Source organism: Vigna unguiculata, chromosome 7 (assembly GCF_004118075.2).
Source record: "Vigna unguiculata cultivar IT97K-499-35 chromosome 7, ASM411807v1, whole genome shotgun sequence".
In the NCBI taxonomy this organism is placed as follows: Eukaryota; Viridiplantae; Streptophyta; class Magnoliopsida; order Fabales; family Fabaceae; genus Vigna; species Vigna unguiculata.
The window spans coordinates 40,546,683-40,568,928 of NC_040285.1; the positions used below are offsets into that span (position 1 = coordinate 40,546,683).

At 35.3% G+C, this 22,246-nt stretch overlaps 6 protein-coding genes across 9 annotated transcripts; 3 read left to right on the forward strand and 3 right to left on the reverse strand.

The window, feature by feature from the left end:
* Positions 1-912: 912 nt before the first annotated feature.
* On the forward strand, positions 913-5,067 carry LOC114191083 (protein EMSY-LIKE 3). Of its 3 annotated transcripts, none has more exons than XM_028080249.1 (10): positions 913-1,166; positions 1,996-2,213; positions 2,303-2,412; positions 2,520-2,757; positions 2,875-3,072; positions 3,144-3,212; positions 3,827-4,075; positions 4,187-4,255; positions 4,343-4,406; positions 4,761-5,067. In XM_028080249.1, exons 1-10 carry the CDS (start codon positions 1,136-1,138, stop codon positions 4,880-4,882), a joined length of 1,368 nt encoding a protein of 455 aa, XP_027936050.1. In that variant the 5' UTR covers positions 913-1,135; the 3' UTR covers positions 4,883-5,067. The 3 variants fall into 3 exon arrangements, with proteins under 3 accessions (XP_027936050.1, XP_027936051.1, XP_027936052.1); XM_028080250.1 differs by having other exon boundaries at positions 2,002-2,213; XM_028080251.1 differs by having other exon boundaries at positions 915-1,166; positions 2,884-3,072.
* LOC114191084 (uncharacterized protein MT2364) lies at positions 5,035-6,538 on the reverse strand. Its single transcript, XM_028080252.1, has 2 exons — positions 6,084-6,538; positions 5,035-5,541 (listed from the first exon to the last, which is right to left on the reverse strand). Exons 1-2 carry the CDS (start codon positions 6,433-6,435, stop codon positions 5,219-5,221), a joined length of 675 nt encoding a protein of 224 aa, XP_027936053.1. The 5' UTR covers positions 6,436-6,538; the 3' UTR covers positions 5,035-5,218.
* A 2,880-nt stretch (positions 6,539-9,418) lies between these two features.
* Positions 9,419-11,154, forward strand: LOC114192674 (cytochrome P450 76A1-like). Its single transcript, XM_028082452.1, has 2 exons — positions 9,419-10,326; positions 10,407-11,154. Exons 1-2 carry the CDS (start codon positions 9,430-9,432, stop codon positions 11,040-11,042), a joined length of 1,533 nt encoding a protein of 510 aa, XP_027938253.1. The 5' UTR covers positions 9,419-9,429; the 3' UTR covers positions 11,043-11,154.
* A 397-nt stretch (positions 11,155-11,551) lies between these two features.
* LOC114190145 (non-structural maintenance of chromosomes element 4 homolog A-like) lies at positions 11,552-13,960 on the reverse strand. 2 transcript variants are annotated; one of them, XM_028078928.1, is made up of 7 exons: positions 13,672-13,960; positions 13,504-13,584; positions 13,147-13,375; positions 12,980-13,073; positions 12,557-12,773; positions 12,377-12,468; positions 11,552-12,051 (listed from the first exon to the last, which is right to left on the reverse strand). In XM_028078928.1, exons 1-7 carry the CDS (start codon positions 13,799-13,801, stop codon positions 11,794-11,796), a joined length of 1,101 nt encoding a protein of 366 aa, XP_027934729.1. In that variant the 5' UTR covers positions 13,802-13,960; the 3' UTR covers positions 11,552-11,793. The 2 variants fall into 2 exon arrangements, with proteins under 2 accessions (XP_027934729.1, XP_027934728.1); XM_028078927.1 differs by having other exon boundaries at positions 13,676-13,959.
* Positions 13,961-14,556: 596 nt separating this feature from the next.
* On the reverse strand, positions 14,557-15,498 carry LOC114191462 (AP2/ERF and B3 domain-containing transcription factor At1g51120-like). Its single transcript, XM_028080634.1, has one exon. The coding sequence runs from the start codon at positions 15,496-15,498 to the stop codon at positions 14,557-14,559; it is 942 nt and encodes a 313-aa protein (XP_027936435.1).
* A 1,978-nt stretch (positions 15,499-17,476) lies between these two features.
* On the forward strand, positions 17,477-20,640 carry LOC114190633 (protein NRT1/ PTR FAMILY 7.1). Its single transcript, XM_028079592.1, has 5 exons — positions 17,477-17,739; positions 18,073-18,178; positions 18,323-18,540; positions 18,629-19,185; positions 19,530-20,640. Exons 1-5 carry the CDS (start codon positions 17,692-17,694, stop codon positions 20,389-20,391), a joined length of 1,791 nt encoding a protein of 596 aa, XP_027935393.1. The 5' UTR covers positions 17,477-17,691; the 3' UTR covers positions 20,392-20,640.
* Positions 20,641-22,246: the final 1,606 nt, after the last annotated feature.

Below are 22,246 nucleotides of genomic sequence, written 5' to 3' on the forward strand. Positions count from 1 at the left end.
TTTTTTCCTGAGGTTAAATTTCTTTTACATATTATTACATATATAAAATAATTATTCTGTCTTTCAGCATGGTTATCATTAGCGAAGAGCACGAGTCCACGTACTAATAAAATAAAATGAAAGGTGAAAATAAAGGAAAATAAATAAATAAAAACATAGAATAAGAGATTTTTTTCGTGATAATTATTTATAAGTTTAACAACGCTTTTAGGTTTTCATGTTGGGCAATAATAACTCTTCAAATTTAAATATAAGGATTGTGTTATTTAGATATCATAAATATGAAATTTTAGTTATGTATATTTTAATTTTTTATCTTATTATAATTGTTAACTTTTTAATTATATTATTGATGAATGTCATACATAAATTGTTACTAATACAGGGAAGCATTGAAATCACCCTAGAAATCCAATTGATGCAACCATAACTGTGCATAATTCAAATTAAGATAATTTATTTAACGGATTAAAATTTAACTCAGTTTCAATTATTTGGTAAACAACTTAATTGTCAAATTGAATCTCAAACTGTGGTAAAGTTAATTCAATTCATCCATATTTATTTAATTAACCTACATTTTAATACTTAAAATTGTTTCATCAGAATACTTATGATTGTTATTTCCTAATGAATTTTATTATCATATCCAAATATCAGTAACCACCATCATGATTATACTATTATATTTGTAACAATTGTTGTTAATGTTACAATGTTCCAGATATTATATCATAATAATTATTTTGAAAGTCTTGAGACAACTACCAGTAATATCAATTAATTATAGTTATAATTATTACCCCAATTTTCATTATAACGCCATTATTACTATCATTCTTATATAATTATTATTGTTAACATGATAGCAGAATTTCAAAATAATTATATGTGATTTTTCTGTATTATTGACAGGTATAATTTTCTACACTAACGAATTAATTAGGGGAAGAAAATTGATGAAGCAAACGTACCTCTCTCGTTCCCGAATTCAAAATTATTTTTCACTGGGTTCGAATTGGACCGCGTTTTGTTCCCAATTGTTGTTTTTTGATTGTTAACAGCATTGAGGAACTCGCGTGCTTGAAGAGAAGTTAATCCGTAGGTTTTATAATTTTGACGCTTGAGGCGCGGTATGGAATTTGATCTCTCCTCCGATAGCAGTGGTGGGTTAATTCAAAGTTTTGTTTTTTGTTTTCTAGGGTTTTATTTTTAGGTAGAGTGTGTTGTGTCGTGTCTTTTCTAGGTGGCCACCAAACCCTATCCTACCTTTATCTACTGTGTTTTTGTTTACCCTGTATTGTGTTTCTATAATGACATTGGACTGGATTGAACATTGTTACTTTTTGGAAGGTGAAACTTTGTTATCTGAAACTGCAACTTTTGAATTTCATCTGATATGTTTGACTCAATATTCAGAATAACTGTAACTGCTTTGCTATATGGGTACATAAGGTGTAGGATAGACACTGGCTAGAATGAGTTTGGACCTTAGTTTGAAAATTAGAAATTTGATCTATTTATTTTGAATTGGTAAGTTGACATGTAGGAATTATTGTTGTTACTGACAACAATATATGCATGTGTTAAGCAAGACACCTGAATACCTTCATTTTCTCCTCCCTTCATACTAATCTTATTTTCCATTTCATTCAATGCCATGATTGTGATCTCCACTCTTCATTTAAAAGACTTTTACATGTTGTGTCATTTATGTGTATCTGAAATCCTTCAAGCGAACACATTTATAGTAACTTTGGTATTATCCAAATGTTGGAGAAAGTTATTCTAACTGAGAAGGAGACATGACAATAAAATTTTTTGCAATCACGTACTAGTACAATGTAGTGCACAGTGTTGAATGCAGACATGGTGATATGCTTTACCATTCTAATTTTTCTCAGATATCAGAATGATACGAATGAACATTTCAATTGTGTGATGAATAATGACTGAATGAACATTTTTCTTATTAATTTTCATATTATGAAACAGGAACAGATGATGATCTTCCTCCATCCCATCAACGGAAAAATAGATTTCAATATCCAGATCATGTTGCTGTACCTGGAAATGGAAGATCAGCAATCATAGGCTCTGGTTCATTTCCTAGGATACACAATGACATGGAAACACAAATCCATAACCTTGAACAAGAAGCATACACCTCTGTCCTGCGGGCTTTTAAAGCTCAATCAGACGCAGTCACTTGGGTAATTCTGTCTCGATTCATCGGTTTGTCTTTCTATAAAGTATGATGGATAGTATTGATGATCTGTTCTGTTGTTCCTGTGTACTACAGGAAAAAGAAAGTTTAATTACAGAGCTTAGAAAGGAGCTGAGAGTATCAGATGAAGAACACAGAGAACTTCTATCAAGAGTCAATTCTGATGACATGATTCACAGGATAAGGTCATATTATTTTTTGTCATATTCTACTGAGAAGTTTCTGTATACCATCGAGCAAACTGTGGTTTGCTCTGCATTTCAATGTGGGGTGTAACCAGTTGTGCTGTTAGGGAGTGGAGAAAGGGAAATGGACTCCAATCTGGAACTGTATATACTGCTGAACAAGTTCACAACCACAATACCAGCCCTACCGTTTCGGCATCTCGTAAGAAACAAAAGGCGTCTCAATCTGTGGCTTCATTACCCTTGGGTGCACCATCTCCCACAGTTCGTCGACCTATGCAACCATCATCATCCACATTAAAGCATGGACCTCCATCAGGAACGCAGACCAAAAAGCAAAAAACAGTAAGTAAGCATTTTGGTTTTGGGATATCAAGAAAATGAGTTACACTTCCTCTATGGTCATTGTTTCCCGTTCTCAAACAAAAAAAAAAAAACATTGATTCGTGCATTTCACTGAAGTCCATACAGTTCCCTTCATCAGGAATTACAAGCCGAAGCCAGGTCACGAATCAGGGGAGGTCTTCTGGTGCTTTTGCAGGTAAAGGACCTGCTGAAGGAGCTTCTTATGATCCTTGTATTGGAAGGAAGGTTTGGACAAGGTGGCCGGAAGACAACCACTTCTATGAAGCTGTTATAACTGATTATAATGCTGCTGAGGTGCGTTTGTAGCATACTATAAAAACTGAGGAGCACAGACCTTTTGATATTTCTATTTAAATATTTTGTAGGGACTGCATGCTTTGGTCTATGATATGAATTCTGCAAATGAAACATGGGAATGGGTCAATCTAAAAGAGGTAAAATTCTTGCAATATTAATATTAATTCATGTTCATTATAATAGCATACCATTCATTTAGACCTAGCTTTAGCTTGCCTTTTTCTTTTCTTTGGAAGCAATATTTTTCTCCTGACATGTAAACTTATAGTTTTCGCATATCCTACATTTCCCACGGTGATCACGTGTCTCATAATCTCATTTCTTTGGGGTAGGATGCATGATGAAATAAACATTTCCGTGCCCAAAACTAAAATCTAGTTGGTTTTCCGGTTGAAGGGAATGACATTAGTCACCGTCCTTGGCTATCATGGACCAGCATTGGCATTGGTGAATTCTTCTATTTTCATTTGTTAAAAAAAGTGCTTTCTGTCACAATTTGGCACAAAGAAATAGGAATAAGCTTGGTCTCTTGATTTCTTGATTGCATCCGTTATTTATTACTTTTTTAGTTAATTTTGTGTGCAAAAAATGTATTAGATTTTCTATTATAGTAAGGGATTTTTACTGTCTCTACTTTTCTATTCATTAATTTTTATCATTTAGTATTGAGAGTTTGTGTCGCTGTTGCTAAATATCAACTCAATCAATGATGAATTTCTAGTTACTGTCTAGTATTTATTCAATATGGCAGATATCTCCAGAAGACATTCGTTGGGAGGGTGAACATCCTGAAATGTCTCTATCTCGTAAAGTTGGCCAGCCACCTCCGCGTAGAGGATTGAAGAAGTCTGTGTCTCATGGTGGAGTTGGTGGTGCTGGAAGAGGTAGGGGAGTGACAAAGGTTCAGCCCAAGAAAGATTCGATTTCATCACAAAATGGGAGCAGGAAAAAGCCTACAGATAATATTCGGATACTCCATACAGATGCAGTTATCAAAGAGGTATAAGCACATGCAATACAAATTTCCAAATTTGTTAGTTAGATTTGGCTACTCTGTATGATGCAAATATTTGTCTCCTTAATATTAACTATCGGAATGGAACCAAAACAGGTTGAAAAGGTTTTCACTGCCAATCCTCCTGATCCCATTGAAATGGAGAAAGCAAAGAAAATGCTAAAAGTGGGTGTCATCCATTTTCTCAATTCCAGCTTTATTTTGTCTATTTTTAATTACTACAATAATGATAGCTCTCCTTTTGAAATGTAGGAACATGAACAGGCTCTTATTAATGCAATTGCCATGCTCGGAGATGTGTCTGAGGGAGAAAGTGGTAATAACTAAGTAACTAGAAATTTGTTCATGTATAATTTTTAAGGTTTTCACCACATTCTGTTGTATCCTAATTTTTGGATATTGCTAGTAGACCAACAAAACGGGTTGGGGAGTGGGGTTTTCTTTATGAACTTTTTTGCCACTGCAGTGGTCAAGTTATAAGATGATGAAATACAAGGCTGTGAATACTGCAGTGGGTTCTTTTCTTTGTTTTCTTGCAAGCATATAATTTTATTGATGAAATACCACATGTATTTCGTATTTCCTTATTGACTAACTTATTCCATTTTAGATTATTGATCACAATTGTATTTCATACTTTATGTTCCTTGAACTCTCTTGCTTAAACCAGATGGAGAACCTCCATTTTCGAATCAGAAAAAACTCTGGAAGAAGCATAATCCAGGCGGTGTTAGAGTCCTCGATGGGTCAGATAGCGATAAATTACCAAGACGGACCAGTGTTCCATCTTAGATGTATACGAAGTTGGCAACACCGCATGGCTATCATAACATGCTATGTGTATTATCGTGGATTTCTTTTCTTAACTTTTATGTTAAGCAGTGTACTAGAAATGTTATATTTTTTTTTATAGAAACTAGTGATATGTAGCTGTAACATGTAAATTACAAATCATGAAAACATGGATTTTATGCTTACTCTGTCTATATCCGATTGCTTTGATTTAGAAGGCGGAACAGGGGACACACATCAAGAGTTTAATATGCAGATTTAACAAGTCAGATTATGTACACAAATTAATCCCAATAGAGATGCTAAAATTCACACTCAGCAATCACTTATACGTCTTCACAGTGTTGCAATAAACTTAATGATGAGATCCACCATCTCTGCGTCATAAGCAGGCCCTTCCATTTGGAAATGACCTACACCATCGATTAGATGTGTTTCAACACGTCCTGCTGCAGAATTAAGCTTATTCCTCAGCTGCTTTACGCTTGTGAATCCGTCTTGCGTTCCCATAATGAAGAGTTTTGGTTTCGCGGACTGTAGGATGGTTTTGTGGTGTCGTCCAAAAAGGATTGAGGCAGTGATTCCGAATGGGTAACCTATGCTTACATAGCCAACGACTTTTTCAATCTGATCAACGGCAGACCCTGCTATAGGTGCACCTGTAATAAAAGAAACAACTTAAACATATGCCAATTCTTTCAGACTTTAACTTGTTGTGCTGCTAATTTCTACATCACCTTCTGCAGTTTGTGAAATCTGTCATACAGATAAAAAGCATGTGGATTACCACCACAAGTCTAACCTAGCAGCTCATATGTAAACACAAGCACGTATCCTATTTAGTTTCTCATTTCAACACTTACACGGAAAGCAACTTCAGAAATGGGTCTACATCTGAACCAGGAACCAAAAACATACTTTCAACAGGGTTAGAACCTGAGCAGATAAAGCTGCGACTGAAGTTTTGAGATCACAGACCCTCAACACAAACAGCAAACACTTTGAATACCCAAATCCACACAGTTCAGAGATTATAAAGAAAGAAGGTAATCTGTACTAAAGGCAGCAACTTTTTTCCCACACTGAAATTTAGTGGTAGGTGGAAGATGTGTTTGTGAGAGAGCGGATCAGGATGAGAAAATTGAAAAGGGGGGAGGGTGATGAATTTGACAGATCTGATCTGAGAGATGGGAAACGATACCTGCGGAAGAACCGACCAACAGAATCCTGGGAAGAGAGAGAGTGTTGGAGAGCCAGTTGCAGACAGCAACGACATCCTTAACTTCAGCGAAACCAGTGAGAGAAGGTCTGCCGGTGGATTTGCCGACACCTCTCATGTCAAAGGTGGCAGAGGTGTAACCATTGAGAGCCAACCCAGAAGCGATTCCTCTGAGGAGACCCTGGGAACCGCCCAAAATGGAATATGGGTGCACCAAAACGATCCCCAAATTGCCGTTTCCTTGTGTTCGTGGCTTGAACACCCTCGTACGGAGCTTCACTCCGTCGCTGCTTTCCACCGTGAACGACTCCAGCGAGTAGTTGTTGTCTGACATCACAGCCACAGCAATGAAGATGAAAAATGAGTTCAAATCAATAGCGTTTCCTATCGAATACAAATATGAATCAATGTTATTAATCACACTCTCACCAAGAAAAATAAAGTTCAAAATTTAGAAAATGTGTTACAGATTGATTTTTAGTTTATATATAAAAAATTATTTTGATTTCTTGAAAAGTTAACTTCTTTTTATTTTCTTTTTTTAAGAGTATTTGGAGACGACGCATATCTTTTACAATTTAATTTAGAACTAAGTTGATATTAATTTGTAAAAGAATTATTCTTTTTAAATAATTATATTTCTCTTTTATTTTATTTTTTTCTTAAAAGTATGTTATAGGAAGGGAAAACAAATCGGTAGTTGGATGGTTAGTTGGAAGTTGGATGAATGGATGGCTTGGCCACAGTGGGCTGGGCCAACCAATTCTTACACAATATTTATTAGTTATTTTTATTTCAACCTAGTTTGTAATTTAAAATATTTGTTAATATCAATAAGAATATTTATTTATTCTTCAGTCCACATAAAAACTTCCAAATTACACTGTTTAAAATAAATATCGTAAATTTACAGTGGACCGTCAGCCAAATAATCAGAAAATTGTACCACAATTATATATATACAAATTAGCGATAATATTGTATAATTAATTCTTAAAATATAAATAATATTTTTAATTTTATTATTTTGAACATTCGTAAAAATTTCTAGTTGTGAGAATATTATTTAACGATGCATGGAAAATATTTAATTTAACTAAGTTTTAAGTCTTTGATAAAATTGAATATTTTCAATTGAATCTTTATTAAAAAAAAATCATGGAGTGCTAAAAAAAGTTACATTTTTACTTTTTATTTTTTTTAACTTGGTTAGTGATTGTTATTTTTGTATCTATATCTTGTTATGTAGGGTTGAAAAATATAAATAAACGTGTGATGAAAGTGAAAACAATACGGTGTTAGGATATTGCGGAACAACTATAGGGTTGAATAACACTTTAAACATTAGATGAGATTGAAAACCAAAACTTCTTGAATAGGATAAACAAAAATGAAAAGGAAATCAAAACAAAAATGTACTGCATGAGTAAACAAAAATAAAGAAAAACAAAATGAAAACTTAAATACGATGTTGGAAGACATGTTTTCTGGCTCATTTGATTGGTCATACATGTTTAAAACTCTGACATTTACATTACCCAAAATATTAGTACAATGGGACAAAGTTTGTGTTTTACAAGGATTATTTATTAATTTATTGATAATAATCTATTTATAAAATATCAAAGTTATATTATATGTATAATATTTTCGGGTAGGTATCGTTGCGAAAACGACCTTATATAACATAAGAGGACTAATTCAACCCAATAGACATGTAACAATAAAAGATAGGTGACTTGGTGAATTGGATTATAAATGAATAGAATAAAATTAAAATAATATGATTTGATTCAACCCTTTTTAGGTTTATTTAGTTTTTTCCGATATAAATTTACACTATCAGGGGGGCTTTTTCTTTTTACACTCTCATAATTTCTAATTATCTTTCAAGTTTTTTAAAATCATCATTTTATCTTTTATTGGAGTTTTAAAACAATGATTTTACTTTTCATTCGGTGCAGATTACCTATTTTAAATTTTTAAAACATAATTTTCATAATACTTAATCATGGTTTTAGTTCCTAACTGTACATGTAAAACTAAAAATTATCACTATTTCAAATTTGATATATTTTGGTCTTATATTTAAAAAATAATAATCATAATCTTTTTAATTTAATTGTACTGAATTTTTCTTGACATGTAAGTTATAGAATAATATTTAAGTTGTTTGTACTTCCAACTTCAATGTTAACGTGTGATACTCTTTAATAAATCTCAAAAAATTAAAGTTATTGTATTCATTAATTTTTAAAGTTTTAAATCAAAATGTATAAAAATTTAAAAAATATTCGAATATAATATTAGAAATTCAACAATATTGAATTTACAATATTTCTATTTTTACTTTAGTTCAGTTAATACTAAATGTGATTTTATATAATTTTCTATTTTCTATTTTCTTCAAATTTTGAATTCAAGAATAAAATCATGGTGGAGTTGTGATTTGAAACCTTCAATTCCTTATTAGTCTTCATCTGAGACAGACTTTATGTGAGAACACTTAGCATCTTAACTAAAAAAAAAGTTTGGTAGCTTTTGCAATATATTTAACTTATAAAGGGATTTTAGACATATATCGGATATTTTGTTCATTTCTGGGTTCCAATAAAAAAAATTATAAAATAATATCCGTATATTACTTGATGATCTCGAGGAAGTTGTGTTATAATATTTTTTATTTTCCAGAGATGTTTAAATATAAGTATTTTGAATAATAAAAACATATAAATGGATGTTGTAGAGCGTGATATGAAAGGAGCAAACGAAAGGGACGTGATGTAAATTCCAACATTTGCAATCGGACAATTGATAGAAATATTAAATAACAATATGGTCCCTAACGGCGGTCCCCTTGTTACCGTACTCGCCCGCCAATTAACAAGCCTCATCCATTGTTTGATTCATCGTTTTTATTCGACCATAGCTCATTACTTGCATAATTCATCTTCGGATACTTATAATTAAGAAACAACTTCAAATTAAGCTTAAACTAACACCACATTAATTTATATTCTTCACCACATCCGTATCCATTCCTGTGACGTAACTATTTTGTTTGTACGATAATACAAAACCCTCAAGTTTTCATGTAATCAATCACGACATCTTGCATTTCGACAAATGTTACAATCACTTGATTTTTTTGATTAATAATAACATGGAATCCAAATCCCAGGAAGATATATTCTCACCAAAAAGGTGACACGAAGCAAATATTGTTTTTTTTTTTTTCTTTTTCTCATGTGTGTGTATGAAGCAGCTATAAAGAAAGCATTACAATGGAAGGAACATACGTGAAAAGCAAACAACAACGTAAATTGCGATGGAATACGAGGTTGTGAGTGTGTTGGTGGTGTTGGCCATGGTGGTGTTGGCCATGGTGGTGAGGACGAAGGTTATGGACGGAAGGCACCGGCTTCCACCAGGACCAAGATGTTGGCCAGTGGTTGGTAACATGTTCCAACTGGGGTGGTCACCACACGAGTCCTTTGCAAAACTGGCTCATAAACACGGTCCGATCATGAGGCTCTGGCTAGGGTCGATGTGCACGGTGGTTATCTCGTCGAGCGAGGTGGCTCGTGAGATGTTCAAAAACCATGACGTGGCTCTTGCAGGGAGGAAGATTTACGAGGCCATGAGAGGGGAACATGGCAGCGAGGGTTCTCTCGTAACTTCTCAGTACGACTCGCACTGGCGCATGCTGAGACGCTTGTGCACCTCTGAGTTCTTCGTCACGAGTCGCTTAGATGCGATGCGGGGTGTGCGTGCAAAATGTGTACACCGCATGTTGGATTTGATCGAGGAAGCTGGTGAAGGTGGCACACGTGCGGTTGATGTTGGGAGGTTTGTTTTCTTGATGGATTTTAACCTTATTGGGAACCTCGTATTCTCGGAGGACTTGTTGGAGTCTGAAACGGAGAGAGGGGATAGGTTTTATTACCATGCACTTAAGGTTATGGAGTATGCTGGGAAGCCAAACATGGCGGATTTCTTGCCATTTCTCAAGTGGCTTGATCCTCAGGGTATAAGGAGGAAGACACAGTTCCACGTAAACCAGGCCTTTGACATTGCAGGATCCTTCATCAATGAAAGGATGGAAAAGGGTCGTGATGGATCCAAGGAAAGCAAAGATTACTTGGATGTTTTGTTGGCCTTTCGTGGGGATTGTTCCGCTGAGCCCTATACCTTTTCTTCAAGAACTATTAACGTTATAATCTTTGTGAGTCCCTCTCTACTGGGTTTTGCTTCCTGTAAACTACTGTTTGGAGGTACAATACTAAATAAAGTACATGGTTGCAGGAAATGTTCACTGCAGGGACAGACACGACAACGAGCACAATCGAATGGGCGATGGCAGAGCTTGTGCAGAACCCAAGAACGCTAAAGAAAGTGCAGATGGAGTTGAGGAAGAAAATAGGGCCCGGTAGGAAGATGGAGGAAAAGGACATGGAGGATCTTCCCTACCTGCAAGCAGTGATAAAGGAGACACTGAGACTTCACCCACCTCTTCCTCTTATGGTTCCTCATATGGCTATGGAGTCTTGCAACATGCTTGGCTACGATATTCCCAAAGAGTCACAGATTTTGGTGAATGTTTGGGCAATAGGGAGGGACTGGAAAGTGTGGGATGCTCCGTTGTTGTTCTGGCCTGAAAGATTTCTGGAGCCAAACACGGTGGTGGATTACAAAGGACGTCATTTTGAGTTTATACCCTTTGGTTCGGGTCGAAGAATGTGCCCAGCCATGCCACTCGCATCTCGTGTGCTTACCTTGGCATTGGGCTCCCTCTTGCATTCCTTTGATTGGGTTTTGCCAGATGGCCTCAAACCAGAGGAGATGGACATGACTGAGGGAATGGGAATCTCGCTAAGGAAAGCCATTCCTTTGAAAGTCATACCAGTGCCTTATAGAGGAGCTACTACAGCAAATGAATAACGATGTTATGACACCAGAGCCATGTGCAAATGATTTACCTTGCACAGCTTTATGGTCTGCAAACAGTAGTTATGTAAGATTGTCAAAAAAAATGGTTTGATTGGTGTTATAACGTTTGATCGGATGTCATCTTTTTAAGATGTTATGTATAACGTTGCATCAACCACACATCATTCGAGGTATTCTTTTGACATAGGCTTGGGTGCTCAACAATATACAAAAATACTAAAGAAACTGAACCAGTGTTCGCCGTTTGTTAGTGTGTGATTTAACCTTTTAGATGCTTCCCAGGTCATTATTCTTTACATTTTAAACTACTCAAATTCGAGGGAATGGGCAAAAGCTTTTTTGCAAAGTTCACCAACACATCAACATGGATTAAAGATTAATTGATTATTTTAATAAATCCATCTTAACAATTTGTACCTGCACAACGCTGCCTGCAGAGTACTAATACTGGTAAAATCCGTTTTGGATAAACGTAAAGACTGACGATTAGAGCATAACCATTTGAAAACCAAACACAAACGGCTGGATCTATTATGTTACCCTTTTCACCAAAATAATATAATGTTGCAGATGAAATATAGACACAAAAGGAAGGTAACAATACGTCCAGCCTTCAAAATGCATGGCATCATGGACCTGCAAATATTTACATTCTCTCTATATATAACTAAAAGGTCAGCTTGGCGAGCTGAACAAAACATTCATGTAAATTTGAAGTTGTTCAGACCTAATATGCCATTTCTCAATGAAGTTTACGCTTACACCTACGAATAGCCCCTTCTCTGGAAGCCTTTTCTTCGTCACATTCAGGAGTTTCTTCTACAACACTTTCTTCCTGCACAACCAGTCCTCGATTCCGCGATAGCTTCCTGATAGGTGTTAAAGCCAAAGTAGGTTGGGAATCGTCCACACCCATCCTTTCCTGAGGGTCAGCAAGGGTAGCACATTGAACCCGATGTGGCATCAACTCTTCCCCTTCCGGCACAACATCTTTCATAAGCTGTAAACAACGTTGGAAGACTTATATAGAGACTTGTAATTTAATGTCCAGGCCTTTAAATGAAAAACTCATTTGAACTATAGCAATATTTGCCAACAGGATATAATTCAACAGTTCATAATACCAACAACGTACATATACTTTTAATTAACTGTCTGCAATATCAATTTATGTTGTATCATACTGTCAGGATTAAAAACCCGCTTGATATCATTAACACTTTTCCTTTTAAACAATGATGTTGTGACTCTAAATGATTGCAACCCCATAAAAACGTCAATCATATCCTCCACCTCTTACTTTACATTCATATACCTATCCATACCTTCCAATCTTGGTAATCATATCTGAATACAAAATGACCATAAGAAACTTCTTTTGATGATACTAAATTAGCAGCTGGGGCATTTTTAGGAGCTGAAAAAGAAGACAGCGTAAGCACCCCTGGTACAAAAAAGAGATACTAAACAAGTAAGAAATTGATTGAGGTGGAAACACATCTTACAAACATAGTGGCAACGATTTTCATCGAGACTGATCTCAGCACGACCATCTTTTACAAGGAATGACAGAGAAAATAAATTTTCCACGGTCTGAGAAAAAGACTTTCTGTTGATAATTAAATTTTCAAGTCGGACACGTTTTGTCTTCCTCAAGATGTCAAACATCGTTGCCATGTTTTTGTCAGTATCAGTTTTTCCCACCGCACCAGCCTCATCAAGCTGCTCGAAACAAACAGCAATGCATTAATACCAGCGCACTCACAAACATAAAACACATAGATAAATCAATCTGTGTCACGACAGCCAAAGAATGTCACCAAACACTGAACTAAAAGTGTCCATTAGTCCTATAGTCAAAACAAGTACTAACGACATTGTCAAACACTTTCGTAGGAATGGCTTAGGAATTTGAAAAGGAAAGTGACCTGTTCGGGTCTAGTAGTTACGAGTGCGCGAGGATCACGTTGTTTGCGCACTCCGATTCTTCGTTTCTTGATTTCGTTGTCCATAGGTCCAAGCCTGTAAAAAAGCAGAATAATAACAGTAAGAAAGCATTACAGAATCGTGAAAGGAATAGAGAAGAGGAACTGACATGGTAGAAGAGCCATGAACGGAGAGGAACATTGGGGACACCGCAAGGCCAAGTTTCTGCCAATCGATTGAATCTTGGCCTTGACCTTGGCCATAGCGTATGAGCAAAGAGGAAACAAATTGTGAAGGAGTGACACCCTCGTTCGCCAAAGTCCTAACAGATCCTAACAGAGTGCGCGTCAGATCCAAGAGTGCCTCTGCATCTGCAACCTGCTCTCTGGGCTTCTCAACTGCAAAAATTCCATTTCAACCAAACCAATCACTGAAAGGTTAAACCACACGTCCAGCAGAGGAACTAGTGTTACGACAACGAGAACGAGACCGAGAACAAAACAAAGTTACTAGTACAGCTACCTACCTTGGTCGTGTAACTTGTCGAACTCGTCCAAAATGTTGTCGAAGTTGTCGGACTCAGTGTTCATCAAATCATCTTTTTTCTCTGTTAGGTTTGTTTAGGGTTAGCTAATTAGGGATAAAAATTGAATTTTGCGTTGTATATAAATTGAAGAGTGAGTGGTAACGTTACCTACCGCTGATGAGAGTCTTGAGTTTGAGGAACTGGGAGCGTATGACCCTGCGAGTGGCGGGGTTCTGCTCGCTCGCCGCTTTATTGTTGGCACCTCCCTCGCCGTCGGCATCCACTTCGGCATCGGCATTGCCTCTGCGCGAACGTTTCATTCTGTGAAACTCCAAAACCCTAATTTTGGAAGGAAAGGGGTTTGCTTGAAATTTGAACCAATTTTAGAAGTAGTATCTTGGAAACCCCTTTTAGGATTTGAATTTTGATGAGTGGGGAAATTTCAACCGCGGTTCACTTTCCCGCTTCGGTCAAAATTACTTTCTCTCTCCTCAAGAAGAATTCAATTGATTATAAACTTTCCTTAAAAATTTAATTTTACTAATTATATTTAAACTTTCTTAAAATTATGACTAAAACTAAACTTTCTTTATTATTATTTTTCAATTAAATCTTAGTTTTTATTGATACGATATCAAGACATTTTTGTTAAATGTGTATAAATGGTGTTAGTGTCGTTTACATATGACATGTGCAACACAATGTTAACGTCAGGTTGTACAAATCTTACATACCTAATTAAATTGTTTTAACAAGAATTCAGATTTAATTTAAAAAGAATATAAAAACTAAATTGAATAATTTGAAGGAAAGAAAATATTTTAGCCTAAAATTATAAGTATATATTTTCTTTCTCTTTGAAAATATTGCACCGGCACTTTTATATATATATATATATATATATATATATATATATATATATTATATACACTCATTTAATTATTTAAAAAAATATTACAAAGTGAATTCATTATGTAGCTAATTACCACATAACTAGTTAGGTTTATTTTATAAGTAGTTAAAAATAAACTTTGTATGCAAAGTGAATTGAAACTATTTGATAAAAACACCGAAGAGTCTCAAACCCTTTTCGGTGTTTTCATCTTTGGTCTCTTCATCTTCCTCACTGCAAATCATGTCTCCAAAACCTCTCTCCTCTGAATTATAGATTACATCAATCAATCCAAAAGCTTCTCTTCCCTCTCCCGTTCTGCAATCCACAGGTTCACACATGAAAAACGCAATGGTATCCTTAGCCTTCAGTTTTTTGTCCTTCACAAACCGATTCCACCCTCTTGTGAACACGTAACTCTGGCTGCTCTTCCAGTAGCAGTATCGGAATTTCCACAATCTCATGAGCCTGTCATAAAACGCAACCTCAACGTCAACAACACTCCCATTTTCTTCATGCGATTCTGCACCACCGTCACACACGTTAGGAAAATAGGTGACTGCATGTTTTTTCGGGATGACAAGCCTGTTGAGCTTCCCCACGTCGCTTGGTGTCAACTCCTTCTGAAAAAGCTGGGTGCAGCAAAGCTGCTCCGTGCCGTGACCCTTCAAAGTTACGTGCTTCGGAACACCACCTTGTTGGGTTTCACGAGTTCTCAGAAATGTGGCAAAGTGTGATGGGTAGGTGCCATCTCTGATCATGCTCAGCATTCTTGCTGTGCTGTAATGGCTCTGAAACTGAGGCTCCTGCACCGTTTGATCGTTCCATGGAAAGTTTCTGTGGCTGTCTCCGCTTCTGAGTTTTATGCTGGCGCTGTCATAAGCCATTGCAGCCTCTCTTTCGGATTTGAAAGTCCCCAACCAGATTCTCTGGTGGTTTGCATATATCTGTGCACCCCAGTTCCCGTTTTGTTGAGGCACCACGCCTTTGAACTTCTGAACCAACGCCCCTGCTGCGTTATTGTCTTCTTGCATGGCGCCAAATGCTGCAGCAAAATTGATCTCGCTGCAATCTGAATAACCTTCCCTGTTTCTGTTCGTCATCACAGGGTTGAGATCATGCTTGAATCTTCTCCATCTTCCACGAAAGATATAGATAAAAACACCTTTTACATTGTTTATTTTTTATCTCTGAATTTGAAAGGGGTTGAGAATCCAACAGCTAATGGAAGAGACGCAAATCGTTAATTAACAGAAAGAAAATGGTGAGAAGACGATAGACACTTTGTTTCTCAGTTTCTTGATTCCTATAATTGTGATGTTAATTCTGTTGTACGAAGATGGCAACTGTGGAACTAACTAAATTTGGTGGTAGTAACAGCGCAGTTGGAAAACGGAACAAGATAGTTCAAACAATATTTGAAGTTGTGGCGAAGCAAATCTGAAGTGGCCTTGCCTTAATTTAGAAAAACCAGTAATCTATTATTTACCTCATTACCATCTAGTTTTGCACAATATGGTTGAAAAATGTATCTTAAACATTTCATGCTTCCTTAGTTGTCTTGTCGGAGCATTGCAAATTAGCCTAACATGTACGAATATCTAAAAACCATTCAAAATCACTAGCTAGCTGGTCAATGAACAAAACAGTAAAACATGGTAATGGTTAATAAATGACTTTTAAAATCTTTTTAAAACTCGTATACTTTCAATTCCTCCTGATCCTTCATGAGTTGACATTTTCTTTTTGTTTTTTCTATATTAGGTGTGAACTGTAAGTTCAAAAAAATATATGTTCTTTTCTGGTAATTGAAATGAAAATAGTTTGACGCCTATTTTTGAAATGGTCACTTCTGGTCTATTTCTAATAATAGATGCCACTGTGACCTCCTTAAAATTAGTATTAATTTTATATTTTCATCTTTTTATTCAGGAAATTATATGTAACTCCTTCATTTCATTGTTTTTAAAAATACTGTGTGTGTGTGTGTATATCTCTAATATACAAATAAGGAACGTATTTTTCTATACCAATATAAATGACTGTTAATAATTTGAGTGTGCAGTGCAGTACTGATATTTCTCTGTTCACAATCCAAGTCTAAACAGTATCTTTGAAAAACTCAATTATACACCAATTATGTGAGATTTTATTGATTTGTCATGCTCTTTTCCTTGTATTTTTTTTTTTTCCACAGAATGGTTTGTGTTCAAACCAAGCAAAGTGATGTCAACTTTACATTCTGCATTGTAGGTGATGAGTTCACTAAACTGTTACTTACATGACCACACAGGTTAACAAAGATGATGAATAAGATAATACGAGATTTCATTTCGTAACATGATTCGGAACTCTGCTGTTGTAGGTAAGTCCAATTCAAGCAATTAATCAGCTTGTGGACAGATATTGAAAGTGGAATAACCATTTCATCAACTGTCAACAACTCTTAACAGAACCACAAAAACTAGAGATTTGCTTGCTTGCATGCAATTTACGAAGGTAGATTCACATTTCATCATAAGAAAATCACACATCACTTACTATGTCAAACTGAATGGTTGAGATGATGAATGAAATTTGCAATACATAATTGAGAAGTTCAAAAACAATATGTGATGGTCATTCATCAGAGATTCATCATAGAGATACAACAACTAGAATCAATAAAGTTCAATAAAGTTCATGTATTCACACCACTTCCAATCTAAAACCTTAATTATACAATCAGTTCATAGACTAATACTGAGACTTAGATTTATGCTTAGATTTCTGACTATATTTACTGCTTGAATAATTGAAAAATGAAATGGAAGTGAAGGTACCAGAAATTGAATGAAAATAAAAATGTTGAAAAGGACGAAAAGACGTCAGATTCAGTGTTATAGGTGGAAAAGAAACGGCAGGTCCCTACATACACTGTTAGTATTTTATGGCTGAAGTGACCAGTTTGTGGCACAGAGTCGTCCATTTTAGAGTTTAAGATTTCTTTCCTTCCCTTTTCAGTGTTCACCACTATTCTCATCCAAATTGTCACTTTCTCTCCTCTTATCAACTCCAATCATTTAAGATTTCCGTATTTTTGGCTCAGCTACGTCAATAATAAAACCTTACTTTGAAACTGATATCTCTCACACCCTCTATATATTGCATGCTATAATCCAACTATACGATCAACAAACCCTCTTCTTCACCCTTTCAACATTTTCTTCATCTTCATATTTCTTCTCTTCTTCGCTTTGTAAGTCTTTTCCTTTCCCAATCAGTTAACTTCTCCTCTTGGCTAGCTATTGCCAAGAATGGCCTCTTCTTTCTCTGCCAACTCCACCAATATTGCCACAAACAAGGTACCACAATAATATTCATACAATTATTTCTACACATTCATTTCGAAACATGTATTGAACAGCTCCACTCATATTTAACACGTCTAAAAGTACAGGGTGTCTAACGTGTCAAATAATTCAACGCTGATTCCAAAAATTTTGAATTACACTGTCCACATAGATCCACTTTTGACTTCAAAACCTGTAATAGACATGGTGAAAAATAACTGATTGTATTTGTATGTACGACGCATTGATTCTAAGTACATGCACTATAAAATCGTTGATCTTTAATGGGAAAAAATGGAAAATTAATTGTCTTTTACTTTTGTATATGATATTTGCTTGAAATAGGTAATAGAAGGAGATAGCAGCTACAGAGAGGAATCTGTCATGGAGAGAAGTAGCAGAGCGGATGAAAAGAAAATAGGAGGAGCGAAAGTCGCAAGCCTCTTGCTAGGTACTGAACAAATGATCGATTAATTCATTTCTCAATTTTCAAGAAATAATTTCAAATATAACTTTTACAGTTGTTAGTAGAAGGGTCGATAAATCCATTGTATATGATAATCCGTGATTGAATGCACTTTTGGTTTGTTGTCAGTGAATCAAGCACTAGCTACACTAGCCTTCTTTGGAGTGGGAGTGAACTTGGTTCTGTTCCTAACCAGAGTTCTTGGACAAGACAATGTGAGTGCTGCTAATAATGTCAGCAAGTGGATAGGAACTGTTTACATGTTCTCATTGATCGGAGCATTTCTGAGTGATTCATACTGGGGACGATACTTAACCTGCACGGTGTTTCAGCTTGTTTTCGTTCTGGTATTTTACTCTTGGTCTTTTATTTTGACATTTTTATAAACAACGCTATCAACTCTTCTAGCATATCTGAAAATTTGAATTTTAACAGGGTTTAGCACTGTCCTCGTTGTCCTCTTGGCGTTTCTTGATCAACCCAGCTGGTTGTGGCGATGGCAATACTCCTTGTAAACCTTCATCAATTGGTGACGACATTTTCTACTTGTCGATATATCTAGTAGCATTTGGTTATGGGGGGCACCAACCCACCTTAGCAACGTTTGGTGCGGACCAATATGATGAGAAAAATCCAAAAGAGAGAAGTGCAAAAGTAGCTTTCTTCTGCTACTTTTACTTTGCCCTCAATGTTGGTTCTTTGTTTTCCAACACTGTACTGGTCTACTACGAGGATACAGGGAAGTGGACAATGGGTTTCTTGGTATCATTGGTCTCCGCTGTCATAGCCTTTTTGGCTTTCTTGCTCGGAACTCCGAGATATAGGTATGTAAAGCCATGCGGAAACCCAGTGGTGAGGGTTGCTCAGGTATTTTCTGCTGTTGTTAGGAAATGGAAGGTTGCTCCAGCAAAAGCAGAAGAACTTTTTGAGGTCGAAGGATCACAATCTGCTATAAAAGGCAGCAGAAAGATTCGGCACACAGATGATTTTGAGTAAGTATTCAGATTTAACAACAAATTGTATGATTACAAATGATTGTTTTCTTTTGTAAAAAGTAACATTTGAACACCAAACCAAGAACTCAACTCTACAGTCTTTCTGCAGAAGTATTGTTTTCCAGAAACATCAACTCATTAGAAATTACTCTTACCACAAAAATGTATACTGGTTTGTACTTGTTTCATCTGGGGTTGCTTGATTTTTCTATAAAAGATGGAAGAAAACGTAAAGATTGATTTTTTAATACCCGGCTGCATTGGATTAGCACGCCTACTTGATAAACATGATTATGAATAACTGAAACTTATATCTGTGATTTGTTCTTTAAATTGGGTAGATTCATGGACAAGGCAGCGACAATCAAAGAGAGCGAGGAGCAGAGTTCAAAGAATCCATGGCGGCTTTGCACTGTGACACAAGTGGAGGAAGCAAAATGCGTGTTGAGAATGCTACCGGTTTGGCTATGTACCATCATTTACTCAGTAGTGTTTACACAAATGGCTTCTCTTTTTGTTGAGCAAGGGGATGTGATGGACTCGTACATAGGAAGTTTTCATTTGCCAGCAGCGAGCATGTCTGCGTTTGACATCTGCAGTGTCCTTGTATGCACTGGAATCTATCGCCAAATCCTTGTTCCATTAGCAGGAAAACTAAGTGGTAATCCAAAGGGACTGAGTGAGCTTCAAAGAATGGGAATTGGCCTGATCATTGGTATGTTTGCAATGGTTGCATCTGGTGCCACAGAGATTGCAAGACTCAGAAGAATTATTCATGGCCAGAAGACTAGTTCCCTGAGCATATTTTGGCAGATCCCACAGTATGTTCTGGTTGGTGCTTCAGAAGTTTTTATGTATGTTGGTCAATTGGAGTTCTTCAATGGACAAGCCCCTGATGGCATAAAAAGCTTTGGGAGCTCACTTTGCATGGCTTCAATTTCTCTTGGAAACTATGTAAGCAGCATGCTGGTGAACATGGTGATGATAATAACAGCAAGGGGCCAAAACAAAGGTTGGATTCCTGAGAACTTGAACACAGGGCACATGGACAGGTTCTTCTTTCTGCTTGCAGGGTTAGCTGCTTTTGACTTTGTGCTATACTTGTTGTGTGCAAAGTGGTACAAGAACATCAATGTTGAAGATGGTGACATGGAAGAACATGAGCATGAACATGAGCATGATGATGTAAACAACAAGGTTTGAGAGTTTGAACATGTCCAATGGAAGTGTGCTGAGTATTTATTTTCTCTCCAAAGCATTATTGTATTCAGTGAATAAGAACTGCATTCTCTTTGTGGCAACCATACAGTGTTAGGGTTCTGTTTGTCATGAATTTTGGCTAAAGGATAAGCATGCCAGTGATTTGTTAATTGCTGGTTACATTATCCATTTATACCTTAGTTTCATCATTACCTTAGAATTAATTAATCGTGTACATTTAAAATTAATAAATATATATGATTTATAAATACCTTGTCTTCATTGCTGTCTTATTTAGCAATTTGTTCTTTTAACTCTTAAATTACAGAGTTTGATTTTTATGTGTAGTTAATATAGATGTTAAAAAAATTTTTACCCGTGGGTATCCGCAAATAAAACTCACAACGGATAAGAAATGGATATTAAAAATGGATATCCGCTATGTTAGGAATCCAAGTGTGAGTCTAACTCCCACATTCACCAGAAATGAGAAAGTAGAGCACCATATAAGGATCAAGGCCCATAAATCCATCGCCTTAATGCTTTGGGTTGAAAGTGGTGACAGTGTCTTACATTGTTGGGCTCAAGTCTTATTGGTATCAGCCAATGGTTAAAATCGGCTCATAAAGGTAATGAAATTAACACTTTTATTTAGATATTTTAATTAATCGGAGAAAATGAATTTGTTGATCAAAGCACTAGTTATGATTAAATATTTGGTTTTTTAACTATTTTTGTAAATACATGCGGTACCCATGGATATCCCGGATATGAAAAAAATATGTGAATACTCGCATAACGGATACCCGACGGATATAGGTACAGATACGGGATAAATATTTATCCAGCGAATAGGGTACGAAAGAACTACTACCCATACTCTATCTGCCTCATTAACATCCCAAATAGTGAATGTTAATTTACGCTCTCAATTAGTTACAAATAACTAATTAATTTTGCAATATAATCTAATCTGCAATTAATAAACTTCTCCATACAAAAATAGATTATTATTTTTACTTTATTATACTAATTAAATGTTAAGGAATTAAATTTTATAACTTTATTTCATATAATAATTATTCTAAAGTGCATAAAATAATTTTTAAGAGATCAAATAATTTCATACGTTAAAATTAGCTTATTGGTACCATTTCTTATATATAATTTCTCTGACTTATCTAAAAGTTTGTTTAATTTTTTTTTCCTTTTTGTCATAAAAATCCTATTAGAGAAGCTTATCCAAACAGTAGTATATGTAGACATTAAATTAATCTTTTCATATTTAGTAAAACTTAACTTACATTTTTTTATGATTTTATTTTAAATCATCAATTAAATTAATCTTTTTAGTTTGTGCAATGAAATAAAAGTAATCATACCAAAAAGGATTATATGATTTTGAAGGAAACATAATTCGAAAAATGTGTACATCCTAAACTTATATCAATTTGTTTTATTGCGACAAGGATTTCTTTAACATTTCAATGCAGTAACTTTTTCATTATTATTTCATTAGACTGCTTACAAAACTCAAGGATTCATCTTTAAAGTATATAATATATTTTCTATAAATTGTATTTTCTCATAAACAATTATATATAACAATTTCAGTGGTTAAAAAAACTTATCTGTCATAAATAGTGAATGTAAATAATATACAACCATCATTAATTGTTTTACAGGTATGTTTTCAAAAGTTATAAAACAAGGTAAGTTTATAATATTATTATTTACTTTTAAGTTTAAGGTGTTGTCCAATTTATTTGCTTTTAATGTAAAATTCATGTTTAATTTTTTTACTTTTTTTGTAATCCTTATTCGATACAAAGAATAAACTGTTTAATAATTCACAAGT

Coding starts and splice junctions, on each gene's coding strand:
- LOC114190145 (XM_028078927.1), bottom strand. CDS start 13,823: ATGAAACGTTCGCGCAGAGGCAATGCCGATGCCGAAGTGGATGCCGAC. Junction 13,376..13,503: donor CGACAAGTTACACGACCAAG/GTAGGTAGCTGT, acceptor GAATTTTTGCAG/TTGAGAAGCCCAGAGAGCAG. Junction 12,774..12,979: donor TAACTACTAGACCCGAACAG/GTCACTTTCCTT, acceptor TGTTTCGAGCAG/CTTGATGAGGCTGGTGCGGT.
- LOC114191083 (XM_028080249.1), top strand. CDS start 1,136: ATGGAATTTGATCTCTCCTCCGATAGCAGTG. Junction 2,214..2,302: donor AATCAGACGCAGTCACTTGG/GTAATTCTGTCT, acceptor TGTGTACTACAG/GAAAAAGAAAGTTTAATTAC. Junction 3,213..3,826: donor AATGGGTCAATCTAAAAGAG/GTAAAATTCTTG, acceptor TCAATATGGCAG/ATATCTCCAGAAGACATTCG.
- LOC114192674 (XM_028082452.1), top strand. CDS start 9,430: ATGGAATACGAGGTTGTGAGTGTGTTGGTGGTGTTGGCCATGGTGGTG. Junction 10,327..10,406: donor CTATTAACGTTATAATCTTT/GTGAGTCCCTCT, acceptor ACATGGTTGCAG/GAAATGTTCACTGCAGGGAC.
- LOC114190633 (XM_028079592.1), top strand. CDS start 17,692: ATGGCCTCTTCTTTCTCTGCCAACTCCACCAATATTGCCACAAACAAG. Junction 17,740..18,072: donor CCAATATTGCCACAAACAAG/GTACCACAATAA, acceptor TGCTTGAAATAG/GTAATAGAAGGAGATAGCAG. Junction 18,179..18,322: donor AGTCGCAAGCCTCTTGCTAG/GTACTGAACAAA, acceptor GTTTGTTGTCAG/TGAATCAAGCACTAGCTACA.
- LOC114191084 (XM_028080252.1), bottom strand. CDS start 6,435: ATGTCAGACAACAACTACTCGCTGGAGTCGTTCACGGTGGAAAGCAGC. Junction 5,542..6,083: donor GTTGGTCGGTTCTTCCGCAG/GTATCGTTTCCC, acceptor CTTTTATTACAG/GTGCACCTATAGCAGGGTCT.
- LOC114191462 (XM_028080634.1), bottom strand. CDS start 15,498: ATGACGAACAGAAACAGGGAAGGTTATTCAGATTGCAGCGAGATCAAT.